Source organism: Accipiter gentilis, chromosome 6, assembly GCF_929443795.1.
Source record: "Accipiter gentilis chromosome 6, bAccGen1.1, whole genome shotgun sequence".
Classification (NCBI taxonomy): Eukaryota; Metazoa; Chordata; class Aves; order Accipitriformes; family Accipitridae; genus Astur; species Astur gentilis.
The window spans coordinates 16,146,140-16,172,705 of record NC_064885.1 but is presented as its reverse complement, the minus strand read 5'-3'; the positions used below and the strand labels follow the sequence as shown (position 1 = coordinate 16,172,705).

The 26,566-nt window shown below is 42.7% G+C and overlaps 3 protein-coding genes across 13 annotated transcripts in view; all 3 read left to right on the top strand.

Moving 5' to 3' along the window:
• Nucleotides 1–9,629, top strand: part of ARMC8 (armadillo repeat containing 8) — a 79,565-nt gene extending 69,936 nt beyond the window's left edge. For 4 of the 5 annotated variants that reach the window (XM_049802153.1, XM_049802152.1, XM_049802151.1 and 1 more), the window contains 7 exons: nt 317–409; nt 880–1,029; nt 2,806–2,901; nt 5,045–5,140; nt 5,628–5,700; nt 6,981–7,074; nt 8,977–9,629. In XM_049802153.1, coding sequence (XP_049658110.1) covers nt 317–409; nt 880–1,029; nt 2,806–2,901; nt 5,045–5,140; nt 5,628–5,700; nt 6,981–7,074; nt 8,977–9,010 — 636 coding nt within the window. In that variant the 3' untranslated portion in view covers nt 9,011–9,629. Of the gene's footprint in view, nt 1–316; nt 410–879; nt 1,030–1,602; nt 1,764–2,805; nt 2,902–5,044; nt 5,141–5,627; nt 5,701–6,980; nt 7,075–8,976 lie in introns of those variants that run through there. The other variant, XR_007506281.1, reaches the window with a different exon arrangement.
• Nucleotides 9,630–12,982: 3,353 nt separating this feature from the next.
• On the top strand, nt 12,983–21,520 carry NME9 (NME/NM23 family member 9). Of its 2 annotated transcripts, XM_049802744.1 has the most exons (7): nt 12,983–13,037; nt 13,455–13,573; nt 16,822–16,879; nt 17,742–17,845; nt 18,936–19,007; nt 19,872–19,988; nt 21,444–21,520. In XM_049802744.1, the coding sequence occupies exons 2-7, from the start codon at nt 13,541–13,543 to the stop codon at nt 21,498–21,500; spliced, it is 441 nt and encodes a 146-aa protein (XP_049658701.1). In that variant the 5' UTR covers nt 12,983–13,037; nt 13,455–13,540; the 3' UTR covers nt 21,501–21,520. The 2 variants fall into 2 exon arrangements, with proteins under 2 accessions (XP_049658701.1, XP_049658700.1); XM_049802743.1 differs by lacking the exon at nt 12,983–13,037 and having other exon boundaries at nt 13,233–13,573.
• Nucleotides 21,521–22,490: 970 nt separating this feature from the next.
• Nucleotides 22,491–26,566, top strand: part of VPS8 (VPS8 subunit of CORVET complex) — an 84,510-nt gene continuing 80,434 nt past the window's right edge. For all 6 annotated transcript variants that reach the window (XR_007506285.1, XM_049802309.1, XM_049802311.1 and 3 more), the window contains exons 1-3: nt 22,491–22,631; nt 23,670–23,738; nt 25,559–25,689. Coding sequence is in view for 5 of the 6 variants with exons in the window: in XM_049802309.1 (XP_049658266.1) it covers nt 22,506–22,631; nt 23,670–23,738; nt 25,559–25,689 (326 nt within the window). In the remaining variant the exon portion in view is untranslated. The remainder of the gene's footprint in view (nt 22,632–23,669; nt 23,739–25,558; nt 25,690–26,566) is intronic.

Here is a 26,566-nt window from a genome sequence, read left to right as displayed (position 1 = left end):
ACAGCAGTGTGTGTGTGTATATCCGTATATATACACACATGCATGTATGGCTGTGTATATACATGTGTACACATACTCAGATACACATGAGAATAAACCCGGCATGACCTGAGTTTTTCCATAAAAACCTGTCTTTTAATACTCATGAATATATAGGGTATGGCTTGGCCAGTTCATGTGAATGGACATGTTGTAAACTCAAGAATAAGATACAAGCAAGACTCTTTTTGTATTGTCTTTACATTTGTATATATGTCTAATTAGTCTAAATAGTTTTTTAAAGATTTTTTTTATTCCTCCCCCCTCTACATTTTAGCCTATTTTAGAATCAGGAGCCATAGAACTTCTATGTAGTTTAACACAGAGTGAAAATCTTGCCTTGCGAGTGAATGGCATTTGGGCTTTAATGGTAAGTAAAACACACTGATAAAACACTTCTTGTGATTTTACTCCTTAAAAAGTTTGTGAATGTAACTTAAAGAACTCATCAGTTGTTATTAAAAATAACGTAGCTGAAATCTAGCTTGTCTTTCCTCTAACTACAGAAGGAAAACAGTGTCAGCCTGGAACACTTCATCAGTTAGTCCATAAGATAAAATAAACTCTTCAGTTCTGATACCAGTTTGGTTGCCAAGATCATTCAGGGAAACAGTTAAGTAGTGTCAATAGCATGCCAGAGGACAAATAGACGCAGGTTAATAACCAGGTCAGCTGTAAAACTGTGGAAATTTAATTCACTGTATAGCAGTTCCTCATAAATTTTAACCTTTGCAAGATTAATTTTAGCAAGGATATATGCTTGCAGGTAATAATCTACTAAAACAGTGAAAGCCCAAGTTTAAGGTAAAAAATCAAGCAAAAAATTTTTGTCTCTTTCAGAATATGGCATTTCAAGCAGAACAGAAGATCAAATCAGACATTTTACGAGGTCTGAGTACAGAGCAGTTATTCCAGTTGCTTTCTGATTCTGATGTAAATGTTCTCATGAAAACTTTGGGACTGCTCAGGAATCTTCTATCAACTCGCCCAGTAAGTAGAGCTGCAAACAGACCTTCTGAAAGCTGATCACACATGCAGACAATACAAATTAATTCTTAATCTTTTTTGTAAGATAAGTTATTTTTCTGTGTAAGTTTAATGTTTGATATATTGCTAAAACTGAGGCCTTTGGGTTTATCCAAGTGTCTGTAACCAAATGTACAAATCAGTGTAAGAAAACATTTGAAAGAATTCTCTACGTCCATTGAAACTTTGTAATTATTATCAAATACAGAGCTAGACAGTTACATTGAATGTTCAATTCCATTGCATTTAGCTTTCAGCAAAATTATTTTCCTAACAGTCTTTCTGTGAAACTTGTCCCAGAGCAACAATAAGAGGGTTGCGCTGTTGAGTCAATGTGTGGAGAGGTACATATCTTAAGGATACCTGTCTGTCTTCTTTCTTGACATCTGAAATATTTCTGTTCTTATCCAACTATATAGATAGTACTGGCTTTTTGAATTTGACTGTGGGACTGTGCACTTACAAAATGCATACGTTCATTTTACACACTGAAATAAAATGGTTTGAAAATGTAAGCCCATGAATTGTTTTTGACAGGGAGAAAGATATTGGTGGAGGAAAAGAAAGGGGTAATCCCCTGTGAAGAACAGAGGGAAAACATGCAGCAAACATTTGGCAAGCCAACATTTTTGTGGGGGAAAAAAACCACGAAGCCTCTACTGTGCATTTATCACGTATTGTGTTTCTACCATAAAAAGGTCACTGCAAAAAATCTTCTGATATTTGTACTCGTTGAGTCTCAATAAGCTTCATAGAAAATTAGCTCTGTCTTAATGTGAAAAGATATTTAATAACCAGTCATTCATTAAACTCACCCTGAGCTCTTGACAGCAGAGTCTCATTATCACTTAAGGTGTTCTTCATCTGAATCTACGTCCCAGCTTCACCTACTTTCTGTAGTATGTTTTAGAGCCAGAACCAACCATTCTCATTCTCTACCCAAAACTCACTCCAGAATACCTCATCCAGCAGGTTTTGAATGAGGTCTCCTTATTAGCAATTTTAAGAAGTCCTACAAGAATCCCTAATGTCTTAAAAAATTGTAGTGTGCCATGTGCTGGTAGTCTCTGATGGCCGTTTGCTGTCACTCTTGTGTTTTGGTATCAGTTAATCCAGTAAATCTAGCTTCATCTGTTACTCCTAATGATCAATTTTATTCTAGTATGGGTGTTTATAGTCTGTGATCCAAGGACCTTTTACCTGTAAGTCTCAACTTGAGACACTTTTCCTAGATGATAAGTAATGTATATGATTTAATTCTCTGAATCCTCTCAGACTTTTGAAATGTGGATATCGGACCTGGTCACATTGTTCCAGTAAGAACAGCAAATACTAGATAAGAAACCTCAGTTTTCTTACCCCTCTCTGATATCCCCCTGTTACCAGAAGAGAAGTGGTTCTTTCTAACTGCAGCATCATACTTAGAGCTTGGGTCCAGCAGGATTCAGTCTTCAGACTGAATGGCCTCCATGCAACTGGGAAACCAGTGTCTTTTCTACAGGTTACAGTGAAATCAGAACCAAGGCCCATATCATGCTCACTCAAACAAGACCAGGCTTCAAATGAAGAGGAATATTATGAAGTATTTCTGCTGTGAAAAGTTCTTGGTTTTGGGAGACCTCGCTAGGAGCTAGGGTCTTTGTACAGTGTTGCTACTCTTTACTTAGAGTAATTCAAGTAGGAATGTCCCTTCTTTGTCTGGGAAGTTACACTGATTGTATTTCGTCATTGCTTTGGCAGCACATAGACCATATAATGAGCACTCATGGGAAGCAAATCATGCAAGCAGTGACCCTTATTCTGGAAGGGGAGCACAATATAGAAGTCAAAGAACAGGTACCCTCTTTTGTTTCATGTTGTCTTGGCAGAATAAAATTAAAGAAACAGCTAAGAATGCTTATTCTTCTCAACATGTCATTTTTGTTTGGGATTATGATGTGCTGTGAATATTTTACCGAGATCTGTCAGATTAATAATTTTAATACCTACAAGAATGTCCTTCTTTCTAATGGATGTGTTTGAATTGAATGCAGAATGTTTTTTTAAATGTAGGTTTGGTAAAGAGGAGGGCACTGTATGTGAGAGCAGAAGAATTAAATCTAAAGCAATTGCATGGCAGAATGGGAACAGTAGGAACAAGGGAAGAGAAAGAAGCCAGTATTTCACTCTGGGGAAAGCATCTGGTTATTTTATATTTGCTCCTATAGCAGCCACTGGAGCAGTCAGTAGTGAAGAATACCATCATTGCCTGCCTTGCTGGCAGTAATACACGTTCTGCTGGGAGATGTGGTAACTCAGCTGTTCTTGGGTGCCTGCAGGAGCCCGCAATGATTAGAGGAGGAGAGGCGCTAGCAGGGAAAAGAGCATGCTGATGTAGGCCAGGAAATAGTGGAGAGGGACATGCCCTGACAAATTAAAACTTAAGAAAAGCAATGTGCGAGAGGAAAGGGAGAAGGAAAGAGGAAATGGCCAGCAGGGAAAAGCATGCCTGGCTTGGTGACAGCATAAGGAGTCCAGTGTACAGGGATACCTGCTGCAGGGATGCTAAAGCAAAAGTAAGAGGATAGATGGGCAGAATTTGGCTGATTAACTCTGACAGACAAGACAGCTGGAGAACCCTGTGTCAGCCTCATACGGGGCATGTGGTGATGAAGAATGGGGGCAGCAAGAAGCTGTGGGAGATTCCACAGGATTGCTTTGGCTTAGGATTTATATTGGTAGCAAACAGCATGGCAAATGAGTGTAAAAATACAGATAAATCCAGACGGGTCTAAATCTCTGCTCAGTGAAGAATGGGCTGAAGGCAGGCAGGCCTCTTATGGCTATTTAAGTGCAAAATTAGCAAAAAAAAACCCACAAAGACTCTTAATAGATAGCAAGTTTAGTGATACTATGGTTCTGAAACAGTTGAGGATTAACGGGGTGTGTCTTTCTAAATAGGTCTTCCTGATAAAGCTCTAATAACAGGAATGGCCTTCATTACAATAGGTTTTTTACCTTGCCAAGCCTCTCAGAATTATTTTGGAGGAGAATCGGTGTACCTGAGAAATACTCTTGGATAGGGCCGGTAGGCTAGGGTTGAATATAGCCTTTAGGGTTTGGGGCTTTTGTACACAGAGCATTTTCTTTGTCCCTTGCTTTTATTTCAGAATCAAGTCATACATCCACTACTGCCTAACTTTATGCAAGAGCCCATGCTTCTAGCAGGGCAGTGCTTATCTCTGTCACTGACTGGCTCCTATAGTCATCCTTGCATGTCCAGAAAAGATGGTTAAATCCTTCCACAGCACTTTTGGAAATACCTAGAGCATCTCCTGGTGCCTCCTGAGAACCAGGAAAGCTGCCTGTGCAAGTCTTTGTGCCGTGTGCATGTAGTGCCAATGTGGGCCTAGATGGTTCAAGGTTGTTCTGTAGGATGGCTTCTCTAATTTGCAAAAAATAACCAGATGCATTAGTAGTTTGAGTTATCTGCAGGTAAGATGTGTGATTAGACTTGCTGAAAACAAATTATTACTCTGCTAGATCAGCAGATAGGCCTCTGTCTTTCCTTTTCCTGGCCTGAAGAACTAGATGGAAATGTTTGGGGGTTTTGGGGGGGGTGTTGTTGGTTTGTTTTTTGTTTTTTTTTTTTTCCCCTAGCCACTGATACAGAATAGACTGCTTTATTTTCCAGTGTATTTAATCTTTTCTATATGCTGCATGTTTCCATGAGAGACTTAAAATTTTACTCAATGAAAATTGAATTAATGAATGTTGCTTTTTATTTTAAAATGGCAATGACTCAGTTTTCTGCCAGGGCTGTTCAGCCACAGCTGTTAGCTCTTTGGCATTGGCCCCAGATGTAAGCAAGCTGGAAACTCCGGATTAAAGATATTAAAACTAATTAAAGAAATTGTTTGTCACAAGTTCAAAGCTGTCAGGGAAACTATATAAATCATGGGATGTGATCTGTGGCTAAATAACAGTTTTTCTCTTTCAGACATTATGTATACTTGCCAATATAGCAGATGGAACAACAGCAAAGGAACTGATTATGACCAATGATGATATCCTGCAGAAAATCAAATACTACATGGTATGGGGAATTTCTCTTAAAGGTTTTATCTTGGTCTTTTGCAGGAATGAAAAGAGGGTACTTTAGCATTTTGTTGTGTAAATTGTTCAGTATCATACACTTAACAATATACCTAGTTGTGCTTAAGAAATCATGTAGTGCAGTTCTATATGGCAGAGGTGTACTGAGGATCTGTTTAAAAGGAAAATCCAGTGGTTATTTCCTGTAAGAATGTTACAGTGACTTAAGCAATACCTGTAACAAATCTGCATGGAAAACGTTTCATGATCTTGGAAAAGGCGTATCTTGTAGACCTCAATTATTTGGAAGGAAATGATTGAATGCTACTCAAGTGCCTTATGTTATGGCACTATCTTTGAGAGAAGTTGTAGATAAGAATTAGTCCCAACTTTGCTACCTTATTTATTACAGGGTGAATGCAAAAATATAAGTCTGAGAATTTCTGAATTTCTTCTTCTAAACTTGAGTACTATTTTTCTATATTTAGAGTCATTCAAATGCTAAACTTCAGCTTGCTGCCATGTTCTGTATATCTAATCTCATATGGAATGAAGAAGAAGGTAAGAAAGCCTCATTATTAATGCATATACAAGTTACTATCCTGATCAAAAGGCTAATGTTGCATAGTAATGAATACTTGCAGTGCACAGTACAGTGGGATCTAAAACATAAAGGGAGACATCATTACAGGTATAATATGGAATAAGTGAGAATGATCAGAAGGACATTGAGGGAAGTGTAGAGAGCTGTTCTGGGGCGGGAAGGGGAGACACAAGAAGAGAGTGTCAATAAATAGGAGTTGATCAGAGTCACACAGTGGGATGTTTCCACCTGTAGCAGTTCTGTAAAATCAGAAAATGACTGGAGTGAAAGAGAATCCTAGTAAGAGATCTTCCAAGTCTTAAGGAGGTTGTGAAAAACTCATTGTTGGAGGGAACAGGTTCACTGTAGAGGATAAATGGATTAGAGGATTTGTTGCAAAGAAATTTTCCCCAGCATAGATGGCTGGAATGGATTGGGCAGTGAGACTCTGAAACCAGTCAAAGGACTTGTGGGTGAACTGGAAGGAATGGGGAACGTGTTTGGTAAGAAGAATCATGGCCTGGAACAACGGAAGGTAACCAGGAGGGAGCTGAAGGATGCTGCTGCACAGAAAAATATGTGTGTTTGTGTTGAGGGGTAGAGAGGGCAGATGGAGGCAGTGGTGTGGAGCTGGAAGACATGGCAAGGGAAGGAGTGGTAGGAGGTGGTGTGCTTTGAGGAATGGTGGGGCTGGGAAGAGGACTTTCTTAGATGGATGATTTACAGACCCTCAAGTTGACCATGCTGATCTTCAGCAAAGAAATCAGTGTCTCTGCTTGGTTGGGTTTTTTTTTTCCCTACTGTGTAACTTATTCCACATCTCTCAGATCACAGAACTTCATTCAGTGTGTGACGCTTGGCTAATGCTCCTGGTGACTTTCTGCTCATTATGCTGGCATTATACAGTGCTACAAGTCAGGCTCAGAAACACACCTCCAGCTAAATGTTCTCTACATCCACATCAGAGAGATGAGAAGAAACTAACTGAAGTCAAGCTTGTCACTTTAGGATAAAATATGTTCAGATTTTTGCCGTCAAAATTTTCTTTTCTTTAAACATATGCATACAGAGTACAAAAAAAGAAACTAGAGCTCCCTTGAGAGGTAGCCACAACTGAGGGAGTTTTTCCATTGCTGTGTTCTAAATGAGCTGTGTTCCATACCCCTCCTTTAAGCTGGTTTCTGCTACCACTCCTTTCTTCTGTTCTGCAGACATTTATTTTTGGTGGTATTCCCAACAATGTGATTTATTGTTGTAGGTTCACAAGAACGCCAAGATAAACTACGAGACATGGGAATAGTAGATATTCTACATAAATTGAGTCAGTCATCGGATCCAAATCTGTGTGACAAGTGAGTATAAAGAAAAATCCAAAGAGAAGATTAGAGGGAAATCTTTGCCTTTTGCGAAAAAACTGTCTTTTTTTGAAATCTTTTTATTATAGAAAAATTCCCCAGGAAAACTGTCTATCATTGCACTGAGTTTTATGGTATATAAAGAAATCATAAGGAACAGTTATTTAGAGAGCAGGTTTTGTATTGCTCAGGAGTAACAAATTTTAGTGAAGTTCTAAGTAGTATAAAATAACTACGCTTAAGGTCATCTAAACTGGTGGAGGGTCCTCTCTGAAATCTCTCTGATACAAAAGTATTGTTGTAAACCTTGGACTACTAACAAAATTCCAGAGGATTGGAACAATGGTAAACTATCACATAACACTATGAATTAAAAAGATAATACAGCATCACCACTGTTGTTATTCTTAGTTAAATTCTTTTAAACTAATTAAGCTTAACAGTAACTTTTCACATACCTGTTCTGTTACTGATATTATAGTATCTGCAGAGATCATCTAGCTTCTTCACAAACACATATAACCAAAATAGCTAATGACAGTTTCTTGATTTTTATGTTAACTTTTGCAATTATCCCACCTACAGTTAATAACAACCCATATTTCTTTCATGAACTAAAGGAGATGGTCTGATTTTTGGAAGAGGTCATACACAGACAACGCAACTCAAAACTGTGCAGTGTTTTAAAATGCATTAAATTTGGGGTTCTTCTTTTTATGAAAGAGATTCCAGTGTTCTTAGAGATCTCTGTAGTAAAGTTGGGGCATCTCGGTTTAAAATCTATGCTAAAATATCAGTATTGAAGGTGATAATCAGGAATGTGTAGATATCAATGAGCAGGCTCACAGAAAATTACAGAAAAGCTAAATAGGGTTTTCAAACAGGGAGAAATAGGAATAAAACTTAAACCATAAAAATACTTTCTGATAAATAGGCCTTGCTTGTCAACACTTAAGCCTTGGTTTTAAGAGACAGGGAGCTGATTGTGCTTAGTGCTGTTGCAAGTCACTGTCTCTCCTGTTTCTTCTGGCCACTGGCTCCCACTGTTTACCTTATCCCAACTCTGCCTCATCAGCCCCCTCGATGACCTGATATGACTTGTGAATGCAGGAGGAAACTTGGAAGGAAAAAATAAATACTAATCTTCTGGGTTGCTGAGTCATATTGGAACTTGGAAAAGTCTGTCAAGGTCTTGATGACATGGTTGGGAGGTGTGTGGGACAAAGGAAGAGCAAAGCTTCTCGCTTCAGGTGGTAGGAGATATTGAATTAGCTGAAGGGATGATGAAACTGCAACCCTAGACTTTTGGGAGGTGGGGTTTTTTTCTTAACAAAAATGTTGCACAATGTTAGATTACATAAATTCCAGTATTACACTGGCTGTTGCTTCTTTTCTCTCTCTCACCTCATTGTAGGTTTTTGGTAGGGCCAGTATTCCTGACAGGACTAACGTGCTTCTAGTATGTTCTGAGTTATGACACCTCTTTCATTTCTCAGCTCAAAGGCCTGCTTTTCATGGTATATCTGTATTACAGAAAAGTAATTGCTCTTCACAATTACTGCCCTTAAGTGTTTTTTGTAAGGTGTGTTGTTAATGAGGTTCAATATACATCCCAAGCCCCACCATACTTGAAAGTTGCTCAGTTTATGCTGAACATTTAATGTTCTTGGTTAGATCATATTATTCTTAGATGCAAGGTAGGTTCTTGAATTGTTATAACTGATGCAGAACACTTCTGCACCACAGGCTAGATTCTTCCAAACCGAAGGAGCCAGCCATTTGGCTTCCTTTAACCTCATTCATCCTCCCTCTTTTGCTGGCACAATGCATAGTCTTGTACTAAATCTGTTGATGATAAAACCAAGCCCCAATAATTAACAGGTTGTTTATTTATTGCAGGGCGAAGACAGCACTCCAGCAGTATCTTGCATGATCAAAGACTAATTGAATCTATGGACACCCCTCATGTCTACTTAAGGAATAGCAGGAGATATTCCTGACTCCTTATATTTGCACAAGTCACCTTGGGCTGCATTTTTCTCAGGTGCAGGGAGCTGCTTTGCAGAAACAGTTTAAATGATCAGGTCTCCAGTGCACTTGAGAATTTTCTTGAGGTAGTTCCTTTACTCAGAGGACTCTTGGGGGGTTGTTTTATTTTTTGTTTTTTTTTTTTTTTTTTCCTGAGCTACCTGGACTTTCGGATAGAACAATCAGTCATCGTTTTCCTTTTGGGCCTACAATTTTCTGCTTTTGCTGCAGCCTGTGTGTGTGGATGTGTGTGGGTGTGCTAGAGTGTGTGCGTGTGCTTGGGGGGAATGTGTGTGGGTGTGATACCTCAATTTTGTTTTTCTTTTTTTTGTGTGAAAATCTTTTTCTACAGGTTTTCAAGGATTAACCATTGTTTGCTGTACGAATACTTCAATGAATTATATACAGTTTGAATGAAATGTTATTTAAAAAAAAAACACCAAACTGTTGTATCCCATAAAGTTTATTTTGAATTTTGAACAGATGAATGTTTTTAAGTAAAATATAAGCATTTCTGAACTTCAGCTTAACTCAACATTATACTTCCTTTTTAAAGAGAAAAATAGAGGGAGACAGTAGACCCCAAATTATAAGCAGCGGATTCTGTACTGGTAAGGTCCAAGAGTTTTTTTACTGCCACATAAGGTCACCTGGTACTGATGACATGCTCAAATCCGTGGAATGGGTCAACTGGATTGTTTTGGGTTTCTTTATGTTTTTAGAAGAAAAGCTCATGCTTCAGAGTTAGCGTGACTGACTTTTTTCTGGAAAGGAACAGGTGGCTGCAATATCAGCAGGCATAAGCTATTGCTTTAGTAGCCAAGAACTTGCTCAGATAATTGCTGAAGGATTAGCTTATTTCACTGGTGATAAATATTTGCTGATCACTAATATCAATAGAGTAAACAGTATGTTGCAGAAGTTATACTTTCAAGAGACCAGAAGGAGCTGACAAGCAGTGATTAAGGGATTGCTTTTGTTTTGCATTCCATACCTCCAGATACAGTGAAAGTGACTTACATATTATATCCATGACAGATCAGCTGGGTGCATTAAGTTGGGAAAGGGATGGAAAAATTGGGTTGGGGGTTTTGGGGGATTTTTTTTGTTTGGTTTTTTTTTTTTAGCTCAGTGATGTTGCTACGGATTTTGTGTATATATGCAGATATACACACTTGCATGGATTTGGATACCTGGATAATAAGCAATGGGAGTTTACTGTGTTCAGAAGCCTAGATTGTCCATAAGTTCCTGAAATTGTGCCTGTAAGTGTGGAGAAAAACATATAAGTACAAATGAAGACAACTGCGTAAAGTTAGGCTGGAATAGGAGACCCCAGTGGCTTCACATTCAAATATGCATAGAAACAAATGAGGGCAGCAAGGAGCTCTCCTTCATGCAGTTCAGAGTTCTTGCTTTCTTCCCATCTACTTTCTGATTTCAGTTTAGACCATAGTTTTAATAGTCAGAATCTCCAAACACTATATTTACGAAGCACTAACAGGCATGCTAAAGATTGCAGCCGATGTCTTAAACCAAATCTTTCTTTTATGTTCAACTTCAGGAGGGCTGCAGCAAGAAGAGGTCTGTAACTTTGCTAACCAATTTTGATAAGTATCTTAATCTTTTATTTCTCATCAGAAGGTCAAATTGTGATAGCCTTACTTTTTTCCAAAGTAACTACTTGCATCAGAAAATGTGACCACAGTTTGGCCTGGAATTTGAATGTGCTGTGTATCAGATAACTGTTATGACTTGGTTGCAAAGGAGAATATATACATTTCATGTAACTTTTTCCACTCTTGAAAGACAAATAAAAGTGAGCACCTGACACTTTTTCCCCGGGCATTGCAGTAAGTGACTGGCAGTTTTTTAATGTCCTTCTGCAAATTTTTCATGATGGACTTTGGGGGCTGAACAAAAGGGAAAGTAAAAATATGTGAGAACTTGATAAATATCAGTACCTCAGAAGTGAAGTCTTCTTTATAAAATTCAATCAAATGTATTTTTGCTTGAAGTGAGAAAAAAGTTCTGAGGCAAGTAGTGTAAGTGCAAAACTGTACTGCATGCATTGGACTTGTAAATTTGCACTCCTGCTGTGTACGTTTAGGAGCTCAAGTTCTTACATATCTCTTCTCGTCCTCCCCCAATTCATGTTTCTAAAAGCAAATCTGAGTTTGATTCTATAAAACTTCGGTGCCTAAAGGTGTTCAGAAAAAAGGTGAGTAAGTATCTGTGAACAAGTTTTGAGGTGGTTTCCTAAAATCCTACCAGAAAACCTAAAAAACAATGCTCAGACAATCTTGTTGCTGCATGAGAACAGTTGACATTTTTTGCGGATATTGATAGGACAAACTGTTGGATGAGAACATTTTTACATTCAGTTAAGCTTTGTGAATAATTTTTGATGTTGCTATAGGTATGTACAAAAAGAAGAATACTGTAAATAAAAAGAATTTTACCAGAACATCTAGATTTTTCTCAGCTTCATGGAGAAATCTCAGCCAGCCTCTCTACAGACTGACGATTGCTAACCTGAGATTCACAGTGGGAACAAACTTGTTTGCTGGTTGGCCAGATCTTTACCAACTTTATTTAGGTAGCAGCCTCTTGTGAATTACAGGGTTGTTTGCAGAACGAAAGAAGTATAGTTTGTCTGGACATAATACAAATCGCCAGGATTTCTGCTGTTCCTTGTGCCATTTCTCTTCTGAAAACCAGTCCTGATGAATTTTGATAAGTATGTCCACTCTAATATATCTGGATCCAGTGATGGTAGTCCTTCTCTCCAAGGTTACCTGTGTCAAAAGGTGAATAGTTCTGTATGGAGTTTGGCATGCTAGTTGTCAGACAAGTGCTACAGTTGGTTGCTCCCCGCCACCTCCAGTCCACATTTGGAGTAGTGTCTCCCACACAGAAAGTCAATTGAGACTTATAATTTGGCCGTTGTTCCAACCACAGATTTACACTGTAATAGTGAAAGAAGCTAAGTGACCTGCTCAAAAGTATCTTTTGCCAGTATATTCTTAAAGCAAACATCTCATATTTTTAAAAATTTATTTTTACAGCCATTGCAGTAGATGCTGCACCTCTATGAAGCTGCTGAAGCAGTGGCACAGCAGGCAGAATAATATTTCAAGTGCATGAGATCAGATTGTTGAAGACTAGAAAATGGGTTTAGCAGGACTCTCTTTGGGAATCCTAAAATGTAAGCGCATGATAGGTGTAAATGTGCAAAATTTCAGTGGGGGTTAAAATCACCAGGACTTTACTGGAAGCTTATTTCTACAAAAAAGAGACAGTTGCTGGAGGCATCCAGGAATGCACTTTGCTCTGCTGAGCTGGTGCTGGAGGCAGGGGAGCTCCTGCCAAGGCTCAGCCCCACTGTGTGCCCTGGAGGTACTGGACAGTGTCCCCTCAGGTTGCCAGGGGCACTAGGGGAGTTGACGTGCCAAAAGCCAAATCCTCAACCAGGAGGGACCTTGACCAGCTGGAGGACCAGGCCACTAGACATCAAGTGCTGTGTGACAAGCAGCAGCACCACCGAGGTGTGCCTCTGGAGCCCAGTGATGCCAGGCACAGGAATGGACAGGATGAGCAGCAGCCCTGCCCAAATGGGCATGACGCTGGGGGGGTGCTGGGCACAGATGCTGTGCACTCACTGCAAATAAGAAAAAAACCCCCAACCAACTTCAACAATTGAGCTGCATTTGGAGGGGGGCCAGCAGCTTATTCCCTGTGCTCGGTGCTAGGGAGGTCACATCTGGATTCTGTGCCTTGTTTTGCGCCCTTAGTTTGGGAGGGACAGAGCAAAACTGGGGCCAGGGAGTGTGTGGTAGGCTGGGGGCACGGGGCCTGCTGGGGGGGAGTTGGGCAGGTTTGGCAGGCAAAGAGGAGGCGGAGGGGTTCCAGCTGCTGCTGCTTGAATAGGAGTAACAGAGGAGATGGAGCTGAACCTCCCAGCTGCAGCGGATGCTGAGAAAGGAGCGGGGCGGGCTGGGCTGCTGCTCTGCCCGGATGTTGCCAGGGCTGCCATAGCAGCGGTGGGGTGCTGCCAGCCACCGCGCAGGTACTGCTGGGCCCTGGCTGGGACTGGCTGGGACTGGTTTGCTTCTGCCACCCTCACGGGGTAAGGAGGGGACGGGCTGCTGTGTCTGTCGAAGTGAGCAGCAATTCAGGCCCCACAGCAGCACCTCGCCTCTATGAAAAGGGTGCAAGCAGAGCCGTGTCTGGGCTTTGGGTGCTGCTGAGGTAATCCTGCTTCCTCCAACAGGACAGGAATGCTGCTGGAGGCTCTGCATCCTGGGTGAAGGAGCAAAGATGGGTTAAAAGCTTCCTCTGTGGTGCAGGTTAGCCAGCAGTTGGATTCACATAATTGGAGGGCGTCAGCAGTGCTTTGCGCTTGGGACTGCTGCTCTAAGGTTCCTGCAGAAGGATGGCTGCAAAGAAAAAGGAGGTAGTACTGCAGGTCAGTAGGAGCCAGGCTTTTAAAATATCTTTTTAAACTTGTAGTAAGTGCAAAGGATGAAGTTCAGTCTTGGGGTATCTCAGATTCTGCTGGCAAAACTGTATTTGTGAGGTCCTTGTGGTGGAAAAACATTCCTGAAGGCAGGTAGGAAGCATGGGAAAACATGGCAAGTCAAATCTGTCCCCCAAAGTCTGTGCTGTGGGGTGCAGAGGGAGGTTGCTATGGGGCTGCAGGTTTTGTTTCAGAGCTGCTACAAGCTGTCATGGGTTTGGCAGCTTTTATAGGTCAAAATGTGTCTGTGTTTCATGGGACAATTAGAAATAGGGAACTGGGAAACAGCGGGTTTCTCCTGAATGGCAAGCGTCACTGAACATTTCTGACCAGTTTACATATTTGGAAAGATCGCTGTGAAGGTGGAAAAGTTAGGAGGTACAAGAAAAAATCAAAGGCTGAAAAACCTATTTCACAATGATACGTAGAGGAATATTTCTGTCTTTACACTGCGCAACTGACCTAATGATGCTTTATAACTACCTGCATAGGGGAGAGAGGGTTTCCGAGAGCAGTTTAGTATGCAAAAACATTGAAAAAACCCGAAATAGGTTATGAAGGTCTCCTTCAAATTTTGAAACACGGGAGAGAAATACTGAAGGAGATTATGGGGTCTATACCCTTGTTTATTCACTGTTAAAACTGGAAAGCATGGAGTGAAAATGTGAACACTTGCATAAGAGAAAGAAGACCACTTTATTGAGGTAAAAATCATTTCTACTGCCATTTGTCCAACTGCGTTCCTGTGCGGTGGGGAAAATTACATCAACCAGGCTTTGCACCTTTGGCAACTATGGGAAAGCTGGGTCTAGATCTGCAAAAAATGTGATTGTTCACATCTGCAGATGAAAGCTGAACCTCATGTAGGACATGATGTGATGGCCTAGAAAAGTTCTGGTTATATTAGCGAAAAGCCAAGTCCTAGCAGCCTCAGGGCATCCAAATCAGCAACCACTTTGAAGGGTGCTGGCATTACTTTCTGAGTCCATCGGCTGAATTCACAGCTGAACTCATTATCACAAATTATTATCATAAATCATTTGAACTCATTCTCTGAAATGCTCCAAGAGTGATCCTAGCACTAGTGATAACTGGAATAACTGAATTTCTTAATTCTGCAGGTGTTCTCTGAAAAAATTAGGCTTGGGGTCGTGTGCTAAACAGGAGAACAGACAGACATGTCTGAACAACTCTCCATTCACTGAGTGAGGTGGGGTCCTGGAGAAACTATACTATATGACCTCCAGTGACATCTCTGAAAATTTGTAGGCCATTTAATTTGCACTGGAGTTTCCACTGTTGGAATTGTTGACTTTGCAATTTTAGCAGTCCTTTAATGCACTTTAGTGTTAGTTATTGTAAAATAGCTGGTCTTATTACAACTTACTGTTTTCCAGTGTAGAATAAACATAGTTAGAATTAATGATACCAGTTGAGAAAGTTATTAGGAATCATCATCGTTCAGGGTGAACAAAACCAGATCTTGCATTTCTCAAGAAGCCTTTTTTCTTTTCTTTTTTTTTTTTTTTTTAACTTATACTGTGTTTTTTGAAGTACATACTGAGGGGCAAGTTCTGTAAGATGGGGAAGATGCTCAAGATATTTTCCTTTCTAATTACAGTAATGGAGGTGTGATAATAATATAGTACATAATATAGTATGTGACACAATGTATGGAATTGTCTAGGGCATCCTTGACTGGGTAAGCTCCTGAGCAACCTGATCTAACACTGAGCTTTGAGCAGGGGATTAGACTAAGAACTCTGCATATCCCTTTCAACCTAGATCTTTCTATGCTCTCTGTTGTTCACTGTGTTTTGGAAGTCTTTAGATGGCAGCCACTAATTCACTGGCTCAGACCACCCTCTAGTGCCCAGACATTATGAAAGCTGTGTATTTACTAGCTTATTTTATCAAGACTGAAACATCTTAACAAAGTAGTATAGCTTGTGTGCAGGCAAGGTGAGAAACTGGTGGTGGAGAATCATCTGTCTTACAAAATGTGATGAGGGCTGGGTCTGAAATAGGGGTGAGGAAAGGAGGATGTGTGCTGGAGACGAGCATGTTGAAGCAGCACGCTGCTGCAGGTCAGCCCAGACCACCACCTCACTGCTGCTTTTGAGCACTATGCTGGCTCTGAGGAGAGGTCCCTGCTGAGCTGGGACCTAATGGTTGTCAACGTGTGTGTGGCTCTCCTCCAAGTCTCTGCTTCTTGTGCGGTCATCTGGGCAGCCTGCAGAGAACCAGTCCAGTCAGTTATCTGTCGGTGGCTCTTAACTGTTTTAGCTGCTATCCTGTGTTAAAACATCACAACATGTCAGACTTCCATTTAAGTGAAAACAAAGTAGGTCTTTGTTTCTTCTATAGCAGGAGTGTTGCGGTAGGGAGCTCAGGGTCCCTCATCCCTGCTGCTCTTCCTGGTACCTGCACACCTGCAGGGCTGTATGGTATGGCAAAGCACAGGAGGAACATCTGGAGCTCTTCCCTGCTCTCAGATCTTGCTGCATGGAGTTGAGTGCCAGGAAAAACCTGAGGCTGTATGGGTATTTCACAGACCTTCCTTCTTGCGCCATATATGACAGCCTGGTAGGTTCAGGCAGGGCTCTGGTCAGTCAGCCAGAGGCCCTGATAAGATGCAGGGAACTGTGTCCCCAGTCTCCCCCCGAACAACTAACTCTTAGTCTCTCTACAAACTGAGTCTGGGGTCCCCAAGCAGCCAGACTGTTCAAGTAGTTGCTGCCACTAAACAGGGGAGGGCTTGCTCTTGGCTGGATGCTGCTACCCTTTCCATCTGCCTTTCCTTGGTTCTTGTCATACAACGAGTCTCTAATCCAGTAAGCTTTTCTACAGAGTTAGCTGGCTTCCTGATGGGTGTCTAAGAGCTGGTGTCAGGTAGCAGCAAGAGTATGTGGGAAGCGGGGAAGGAATGAGAGTTTGGGAGTGAAGTTATCCAACTTCAGCCGTTTTTTCTCAGAGGTCTTCCATTCATGTTCTAGCCCAGCTTGGCCTTCCCCAGCTGGTCAGAGGTGAGAGGATCACAGTCAAAAGGGTTTCCCGAGTGCTCAGTTAATACCTCCTCAGGCAGATGTGTCCATCTTAAGTGCAAGCATGAAGTGATTTGTCAGCACGTTTGCAGCAGTCAGGTAGTACCTGATGACTTACTCTTGCTTTTACTGTGTTTTTAAATTTTCACACAGGTTAACATCAATAGCCAGGAGCTTTGGGAAGAAATGCTGTGTCTCAAAGGACTCATTGGTAAGGGTTTGGTCAGTGTACTAGATTGCTTTTGTTCTGTATTAACAGGACACCAGTACTGTTAGGAATCGGTTACTACTGATAAGAGATGTTCAGTCAGTCCCTCCATTCCTCTTGCCCTGAATGGAAGAAAGAAATATGCAAACAGAAGTGAGACTAGCTAGAAGTTGTACTCTTTTTTCATTTGTGTGGGACAATTATCATGTAATTAAAGCAGTGCTAGTGCAGGAGCTTCTGGAGTCTCCAGTCCAGCAACCTGCTTGGAGCAGGACTGTCCCCAGTCCCCAATGCGAGCCCTGGTTCTCAAGGAGGGGGGAGGTTAAAGGGCTGTTAGGTAAGCCTCATGTGCTCTATCTCTGTGCAACAGTTTTCCCTAGAAAATCTGGTACCTCCAGGGTCACAGCCACGTCAATGTTTCTTCTAAAGACTTCTCTTTATCATTGTTACTGGCTTTTTATTTTTTAATGTGATTTCATCTTCTGATCTAGCATTTGAAACCTTGAAAGAGTATGATATTTTCTACTTCAAAATTGAATCCGTAGCTCTTCTAGCACTCAGCAGGAGTCCTGCCATACTCCAGACAGAACTATGGGAGCAACAGCCACAAGTTGTAGCTTGGGAAGTTCATGTTGGACAGGAGGAAAATCTCCTTCCCCAGGAGGGCAGTGCTTGCAGAGGTCACCAGAGGAGACAACCTCAATCCTCAGAGGTTTTCAAGATTCTTGTTATTGCACTAGCACCCTTTTGCAGTCCCCTTCCAAATGATTATGCTGCAAAGTGGAAAAGTACACAAACCAACCTATTGGTCTATGTCTAAACTGACCCATTTTGACCTCATTCTTACTAATTTTCCTGCTTGCAGTGGTTGATGCATTTCAAGCCTGGTGTGGTCCATGCAAAACAGTAGTGGATCTTTTCCGAAAAGTAAGGAATGAAGTTGGCAGTGATTTCCTGCATTTTGCTGTGGTAAGATCTAATTTGGCACTGCTTAAAATACCTAGTCCCCTGAAATTAGCAAGTAACTAAAGGCTGAAGTCATTTATCTTTCCAATATTCAGTCCAAATGGTAACAGTCTAGGAGTTCCAGATTGTGTGAGCGAGTCTGCCAAATCCAGACACTTAGTTACAGCAATAAGAACTCACATAGTTAAGAATTTTCAGGCTTTAACTGTGTTCTGTACTTTTCAGATTTCTGGGTTTGTTCACCAATTTCTCCTTTTCCCATTTCTCAGTGGTACACAGTAAAAGAATAACAGACAACGGGATCAAGTTGCAGCAGGGAAAAATCCAAGTAGAGAGAAGGAGAAGGTATTCAGTATAGGAGTGGTTAGACACTGGGACAAGTTCCCAGAGAGGCTGTGGAGCACTGATTCTTGCAGATGCTCAAAACTAATGCAGCTTTGAGCAACCTCCTATAACATTGAGACTACCCCTGCTTTGGGCAGGGTCTTGGATTAGAGCCCTTCAGAAGTTCCTCCCTACCTCAGTTGTGCTGTGATTCTGTTTAAATGCCTTTCCTGGCTGAAGGCCAGCACTTGATTGCTGACAGCCGTGGGCAGTGAGGTTTCTCATGGATGCTGACAGAGCCATGGGCCGTGAGGTTTCTCGTGGAGGCTCCTGCTCAGCACTCCTTGCAGCCTCCTGCTGCCTCTGCTGCTGCTACCACAGGTCCTCCTGTCACTTCTTGCACTCCTTACAGACAGGGGGCCCCCATTTAAGTTTTACAGGCTTTTTCTCTGGGATTCACTTAGGCAAGCTGCAGTGAGATAGATATCCCTGCCTCACAAGAGCTGCTGTTCCAACCCCTGCAGGTGAGACCTGCCAGGCATCTGCCTGCTTCTTAGGTTGCTGGTACTGAGCTGGGAGTCGATTGTGGCCCTGGCTCTGACCAGTGTCATTTTGGCCTGTAAGACTGGGACTCAGAGGTGTTTTGCTGTACGTGGGGGATGAGCACCAGCCAGCTGAGGATGTCTTGAGTCCAGGCAGTTCCATGTGTATTCCTCTGAAGCAGAAATGGTTTTCTAGAAACACCTGTTTTCTTTTACATTCCTTTTAGGCTGAAGTTGATTCCATTGATGCTCTGAAAAAATACAGAGGAAAATGCAAGCCTGTCTTTCTGTTCTATGCAGTGAGTGAAAATATTGTTACAGTAGTTGCATAGCAGTAAATATCACTTCCCAGTGGGAATAACTGTTCTTTTTGAGATAAATTCTTTTTCTTTCGTGTGCAACAGTACAATTTTATTTGCTCTATATCTGCCAGTATCTACTGGTGATCAAGTGCTGCGTGGATAAGAATGCACAGACAGAGTTTAAATTTAAAGATCTGCTTTGCCACCAAGAAACAGAACAATGTAATTTTGTTTTATTAATTAAAAAAACAATTGAGAGATTAAGGTGTGCATGAAGTAAAACAGTTTAAATTGCACAGGTGAGTGAAAGGCAGATATTGCACAAAGTTGCAGGAACTCCTCTAGGTAGACATTGTTGATTTTTGTTTTGTTCTGTTTTTTTCCTGGGGGGAGGCCCATATAGCCTGTGATGGATGGCTGTATTTCATGTCCCTTTCCCCCTCCATGGGAGGGTATCTTAGTCATGAAAATCTCTATCATTCACATCCAGGGATCCCTGTGACTTACTGAAAAGTTGTATGTGTCCACAGGGTCTTGTGGCTGGCTGAGTCCATGTGAGTAGTATTCACGCCATGTTAGCACGTGAACAAGTGTTTTGCCCTGCAGGGCCTTCATGTTCAGCCTCCTGCTACTGCAGGATCTCACTCCTTTCATAAGCTGCTTTGGTTCATCCTAAGACTTATCAGGAACGAAAAAGAATGTTGTTCCAAAGCTTCCTGTTTGTTCTGGAGCAGAGCAGCTCTGTTGGGGAGGAGGGCCTGGTACATAATACTATATGTGGTGTGCTGCTTTGGTGATTTCCAGAGCCCAGAGGGAACTACTTGAGCACTTCCTAACTGATTTGCTTTTCATGCATTTTAGGGAGGAGAATTAGTAGCTGTTGTAAGAGGAGCGAATGCACCATTGCTGCAGAAGACCATCCTGGAACAGCTGGCAGTGGAAAGGAAGGCTTTAGAACATGGAGGAAAGTGTGTGGTGGTGATCAGTCACTAATTCCTTAAATACCTGTAGGTGTGCATGCCAGAGGAAAGGTTCAGCTCCCCAGTGCCAGCATAGCTCTAAAGCAGAGTCACCTCTTTGCAAAAATCCTGTCCTTTTGTCTGGACTGTCTCTGAAATCTGGTTAGCATGTTGCTTGAGTGTCCACAAGCCTGTGAAGCCTACCTAGATGGAGGAAGCTGGAAAGTGTGATTGTGTTTTTCAAAACCTCTGTCCTCTTGCTGAGCAGAGTAGTACATACCATCCAGCTCTGTAGGATGAAAGAGAAACTCTACTGTGACTTCTCTTCACCTTTTCACCTACCCTAAGCATTTATTTATTCCTTAAAGCTACCTTCCTAATCAGCTTCAAATTCCAGGATCTCTAGGAGGTCTGTGTGATGGCATTTCTTAGGCTGTGGTGGGGGACGGTTCATTGCAATCTTAGTCATTTTTGTTTCTTGGTGTGACTGCTTCTGTGCATTTCTGCCTGGAGTCTGTTCTGGAGCTCTGCTCATCTTTCTCACTGAACTACAGCTGCAGGGACTTGGTGCCTGTGTTCTGGATATCACTGTGTGATCAATTATTCTACCTTTCAGCAGCTCTGTAGTACAGTGGTTGTGCAGTCTGTAGTGCCTGCTATAAAGCCCTGGGCTATTGCATATGGCAAAAGTTTTCCTCCCTCCAGCAGTGAGCTCTGGTGTCAGAGCCTAGATCCAGCCCAGCAAACTCCAGCAGCCTGCTGCTGCCAGGGTGCTGTTTGGCAAAGTGTTACCAAAAACTGCTGCCCTTCGTTTGTTCTGAACTCGCTATGCGATAGCATGACTTAATTCCTCCCTAGTTCTCATATGCTGAAGTGACTCTTATTCCCTAGTCAGCTTCTCCATGTCACCAATGACTTCTGTAGACTGCTATTAAATCTTTCATCAGCCTGGAGACCTTTGTCATCTTAAGTGTCACAACTCTGGTTTTGTTCCAGATTCCTAGCCTGGGCACTGCTGGTACAGGGTGTATCCTTAGAGCAGCTGGGCAGTCCTCAGAGCTCCAACCAGAGATGGCCCCAGGCCTACCTCTCCCCAGCCCAGCTGGACTGCTGAGCCACTGCTGTAGGGATGTCTTTTTGTGTGTGGTCTCCTGAATCAACACAGGTCTACCTGTATTGGTAACTGCAAGCTCCCTCCATTGAGTAGCACTCTCTGGTGACGTTGGCTGGCCTGTTTCTGTGAATGCTTTTCCCCAGCTTTTGCTAGTTGACTGATTTGGAGCTCAGAAGGTGACCCTGGAGAGGTAGATCCTCTGCTCTCCCTGCTGAGCTGAGCCTGGCCTGAGTGACAGCAGGAGGACTGGTTCCTGCTCATGTGGAAGTGGAAAGTGGGGACCTGCCTGGCAGATGCTCACCTAGAGGCTAAGAGGACACTCGGGATGTTCCTTGCTCATCCACGTGCTTTTGCTACCAGGTACAAGACAGAGCCTTCTCCAGAGAGGAGGGATACATAACTGCTCTTCAGGAATAACAACAGGAAGGCCAAATAGGTAAGGCAGCCATGGCAGTAGGATGCTCTTTGTCCTTAGTATGTGCTATGTTGCTAAAGCTGGAACCCTAAATGATGATTCAGCTGCTGCTGCTAGTCGGACACCAGAGGGGCCATTCCTTCAAATGGGTACAACATGGGCTCTTCCCCCAGCCTCTGACAGATCAGTACACAGGGTAGTGTCACCTTGAAGCAGTATGTGTAGGCACAAATAAGAGACCAGGTTAGCTTGGGTGGCTGAGATCGTTAAACTCTTAAGTATTTATCCTTCCAACGTGTGTTTTGCTTTACATTTGTCAGTACCTACCCCCCCTTACGGCTTTCTTCTCTCTTGAATAACTGAAATACTGAACTAGCTGCAAATGCTGCTCAACTTTTCCAGGTGGTTTTTAAAAGAAAACACAAACACTCAGGCACCAAATCTTGATACACCAGCTCTTATGTTGTCTAAAATTAGCCGTGCATTCCCAAAGGCTTTTGTCTCTCACCCAATTTCTAACCTGCAGTGCTGCTTTTTCTTGGCTTTTCTGGGATACAGCTGCAGACTGGCACTATTCATACCAAATCTTGGGCCCCAAAATGCTGGGAATTGTAAGCAAAACCCACTTGGCTTTTTAGCTAACGCACCGTGGGTCTGGAAGGGGTGCAATGCATGTTTGTGTTTCATTTCTTTACCTGTTACTAATTCTTTTTTCCCTTTTCTTTTCCTCGGAGGCTAACGTCCCCGTCGGTCCCCGGCCCCGATTTCCCAGTCGTCGTGGTGGAGCGGACGCGGGATTCCCCATTAAATAAAAGGATTACGTGCGGCAGCACCGCCGGCTCTGTCCTTCCCGGCAGCGCGGGGCGCCGCGGCCCCTTTAAGGCCGGCACGGAGGAGGGTGGCCGTGCCGGGCTGCGCTTGCGCAGGGAGCGGGGCGTCTCCGGACTCTGGTTCGAGTCCCGACGGTGCCGGCCTGTTGTGGCGGCCGCCGCGGCCGCAGCCTGGCGATGGAGGCGGCGCCGGAGCAGGGCGTCTGCCCCGCGGGAGCGGAGGCCGAGCCGTGCCCGGAGCCGCCCGCGCACCGGCTGAGCGCGGCGGAGCTCGACCGCGAGCTGGACTCACGCAGCGAGCTGGTGCGTCGCGAACCTCTGCGCGGGCGCGGCTCCCTGCCCGCCGCCTCCGGAGCTCTCCCTCCCTGCGGCTGAAGCGGCCCAAGGGCGGCGGTGAGGCGGACACGGGCGGGCCGCGGAGCCCCGCGGTGTCTGTGCCGGCCCCCGGCCGGCCGGGCCGCTCTCTTCCCCTCAGCGCCGCTCGGCGGCGGGGCGGGCGGGCGCGGGCCCCCTCAGGCGGCCCTGAGAGAAGGTCCGTGGGGCGGGCGGCGCGGCGAGACCCCGCCGCTGATCAGCCGTTTCTGTCGGCGGCGTTGGTCCCGCCGGTGCTCTGCCTTACGCTGAAAACGGGGGTAACTTTCACAGTGGTTGAGTCTCCCCTAAGAACTCGCAGGGACGCGGTTCTTGCTGGGGGGCAAAATGCAGGTAACAGGCACGCTTGTACTATATACACTCGCTAGAGGAGCCAGGTAGTCAAGAGTCTAAAACAATCCTGCGTCAGACCTTAGTCGTGTAGTCAGCCTGTTTTAAGTCCGTGGCCACCGAGGAGGTGTGGGGACAGAACAGCAGTACTTTTGTAGGTGAGTAGGACAGAGGTGCTGGGGCTAGCCTTCCTATCATAGCTGTGCTTGATTTTTGGTAATGCAAGTCTCAGATAGAAGTATCTTTATTTTAAAGAAAACTACGTTTTTTCCCATTAGTAAGCAGTCAGAAAAAAAATATTGTGTACTGATGTCTGTCTGTATTAGAAAGGCAGTGTAACACTGTTAGTGATCTTTAGAAATAACAAAGAAAAAAAGGCATTTGAAATTTCAGATCTGGGCACAGGTCAGAGAACTATCTTATTTTTTTGATACTAAATACCTCTTGTTCTGTCTTGCAATGCCAAATTTCAGAGAATGCATTTTGAATAGGAGAAATTGTAGCATACGTGGTGCCTTTCTAGGCAGAGGTATGTTGGAAAGAGTGCATGCATAGCTGCTTTTTTTTTTCTTTAGTTGGGAAAAAGTTTGGAAGGTGGAATAAGCAACCTAAACTCAATCTGTGGTTTCTGATGTACAGATTGATGACAAAGAATTCGACATTCCTCAAGTTGATACTCCTCCAACACTGGAAAGCATCTTAAATGAGGTGGGTGGTCCATTGGACATGCTCTAAGACAGGCAGAAACTAAGACAAGGCAGTCCACACTCCTTTGGTTCTTCTCATATTGTGTTTTTCCTGGGAAATAAAATTGTATAGCTTCATAATTTCCTGATACTGATAGCTGACAAAGTACATGCTCAGTTGAGTAATTGCTGTACAGTGTGTAGTATGGAATTTTGTTTTTTCAATCGAAATATCCATAGCTGAAACATAAAGGATTTCCATCAAGTTTAAGCATGTTCACCTGTGGATTTGGACAGTCACCTGAGGACTAACTATACAGTCCATTAAAGGTCAGGGTCATCGGTGGTTTTGGTTGTTTTTTTTGGTTGTGGGTTTTTTTGTTTGTTTGTTTTAAAACTAAAAATAAATGCAGAATATTCCAGGTAGTTCTTAAGTTGTGGGAGGAGATGAGAACTAGATTTTTCACAGCTCCATTTATTTTGTATGTTTCATGTATTTAGCCCTCTGGCAGGAGTAATGAACTGTCTCAACATTTGATGTTGCCTGTAGTACCTTGCAAGGCAGAACTGACTGTCTTGCTTGTATCCAATTCAGAGCATTTTTTACAATAGCCACATGAATGCATGGTTCTTAGAAGGAAAAGAAGGGCATGGAAGTAAAGGTAAAATTCAAGAAATGAAGCTTGTTAACAAACTGAGGAAATTGATGGTTGGACTGCCTAGGAAGTTGGTATAGAGGGAAGAGGAGCCTGGGAGAGGTGACAGTTCTTTTAAAAAGCTGTATTAAAGATATGGGTATAAGGTGCCCCAAGCAGATACAGTCTAGGAACAAGAGGAATAGTAGAAGGGGTAGTGTACAGACGTATGTCCTGTTTCTGCTGATGCCTTGGGTGATGAAGGCAGAAGGAACTTAACTAAATTTGGGTTGACACCAAGTTGTAAGGAGATGCAGTCACATCCCCGTCAGAGTAGAATCCAAGTCTTAAACTTGAGAGGTAATCATGAAGAAAGTGTAGTTCAATGCAGACAAATACAAAGTCTTATTCCAGTGCTATTTATCTCAGTATATATGGGATGGGAATGACTTGCAAAGTATCTTCTGAGAAGGATTTTAGTGGAAAACAACCTGACTGAACCAGAAGGGTATACAGCTCCACTGGAAAAAGAGATACTTAATGGGCACAGGTCTGCCAGCTGTAGGACAAATGAGGAGCGTCTTTGGCATTAACTGGGATATTGTGTTTGCTCTCTCTGGCTCTAAGCTTCGAGAGCAACATGAACTGTACTGAATTTAGAAGATGTCAGGGAGAATGGCCATTTAAACAAAAACTAAAATATTATAAAATAAAATATAAAACGTTATAAAATAAAAATATAAAATAATAATAAAAAAATTCCGGGCTAAGCCTGAGAAGAGAGATATCACCAGCACAATAGCGCAGACAAGAGCAAAATCAACCCTTGTAGCAACCGGAGGGAATACTAGACTCTTAGCCGCTACGTGGTGAAGTGCTGGAGTCTAGCCCTTCTCTCGGCAATTGGAGAATTTTGAGAACAGCTTAGTCAAAGGTCTGTTGAAGTTTTGATGGAGTAGATAATAGCTGGGGAAGAAGGATTAGCTGAATAACTTTCTCTCCAGCCCACTTCTGTGATTGTTGTGAATTCTGGAAACCGGTTCTTCCACAGAATTGCTCTAGTAAAATTTCTGTTTCTTACGTATGAAACTGTCTTGTCCTCTCCTTCTTGATTTTTCTGCTTAATTGATGCTATTTTGCTAATGTTTTAGTTAGGGTGTTGTGCATTTTGAACATTTAGTAAGCTGTGGAGATTCTCTTTCTTCAGACTGATGATGAAGAGGAGTCTTTCATTTTGGAGGATCCCTTTCTCTTGAACATTGATAACACAGATACACACTCCTATGACACATCTTCTGTAGCAAGCTCTGACAGCGGGGACCGGACACACCTGAAAAGGTACTGCAGGTCTCATACCCTGGGAGGTTAAATGATATTTGAAGGAGCGCTGCTTAGATCCATTAAAAACAAATTCTTCATTTTTTGAGTATGTAGGACAATCCAAAGCTAGGAACATTTGAAACTTCCGAAGGCAACCTCCTGCTGCCTCCTCCCTGAGCTTTGCTCTGAGCGTGCAATTTGTGTTATTTGAGTAGTAACATTTTAATTGCATGTGTGGATTTTGTCTCCTGCTGTTATATCCTAGTGTTGACGCCCCAGGGGGATGCTGCAGGGACTCCAGTGACGGTGCTTTTGACAGAGTAGTGTTATTCCTGCAAGATCAAGTAGGCAAAGATGGGATTTGATTTTTGTGCTGAGGGCTTGCCTGTTTGAGCAATAAATGCATTTTATGGGAGATGGAGTATTTAAATTTCTCTGAATTTTAATGGAATCTTTAAAACACTGAACCATAATGACTTTAAAGAAAATCTTTGAAAGGTGTGTCTGATGACTTCCAGAGTCTGCAAGCATCTGGTGGTTATTTTTAAAAAGCAAGTGAACTGCTGTCACTCCTGTAAATGGAATGCTAATCTTGACATCTAAAAGCAGCCTGGAATGTGATAATTAGCTACAATACTGCTGACTTGTCTCATTAATTACTCAAATGATGGCCTGATCCTGCATCCTGAGCCACTTCCATGGCTGCCTTATGTGCCATAAGAAGTTGTGATTGTTGCGTAAGCAATTGTATAGGGTATAAACACTCTTAAATGTGATGGTTTATGGTGGTGTACTGACTCACTGTCCCTTCTTTTTTCAAATAAGATGGTTTGTATTGAGGGAAACATTACCTAAAGTGGCTTAAACAGTTTCCAGTACAGAGTGGGCAGAAAAA

Excerpts from the sequence above, each read along its gene's own strand:
- NME9 (XM_049802744.1), top strand. The coding sequence starts at position 13,541 with ATGGCTGCAAAGAAAAAGGAGGTAGTACTGCAG. Across the intron at positions 13,574-16,821 it reads AAAAGGAGGTAGTACTGCAG|GTTAACATCAATAGCCAGGA; the intron begins GTCAGTAGGAGC and ends ATTTTCACACAG. Across the intron at positions 16,880-17,741 it reads GTGTCTCAAAGGACTCATTG|TGGTTGATGCATTTCAAGCC; the intron begins GTAAGGGTTTGG and ends TCCTGCTTGCAG.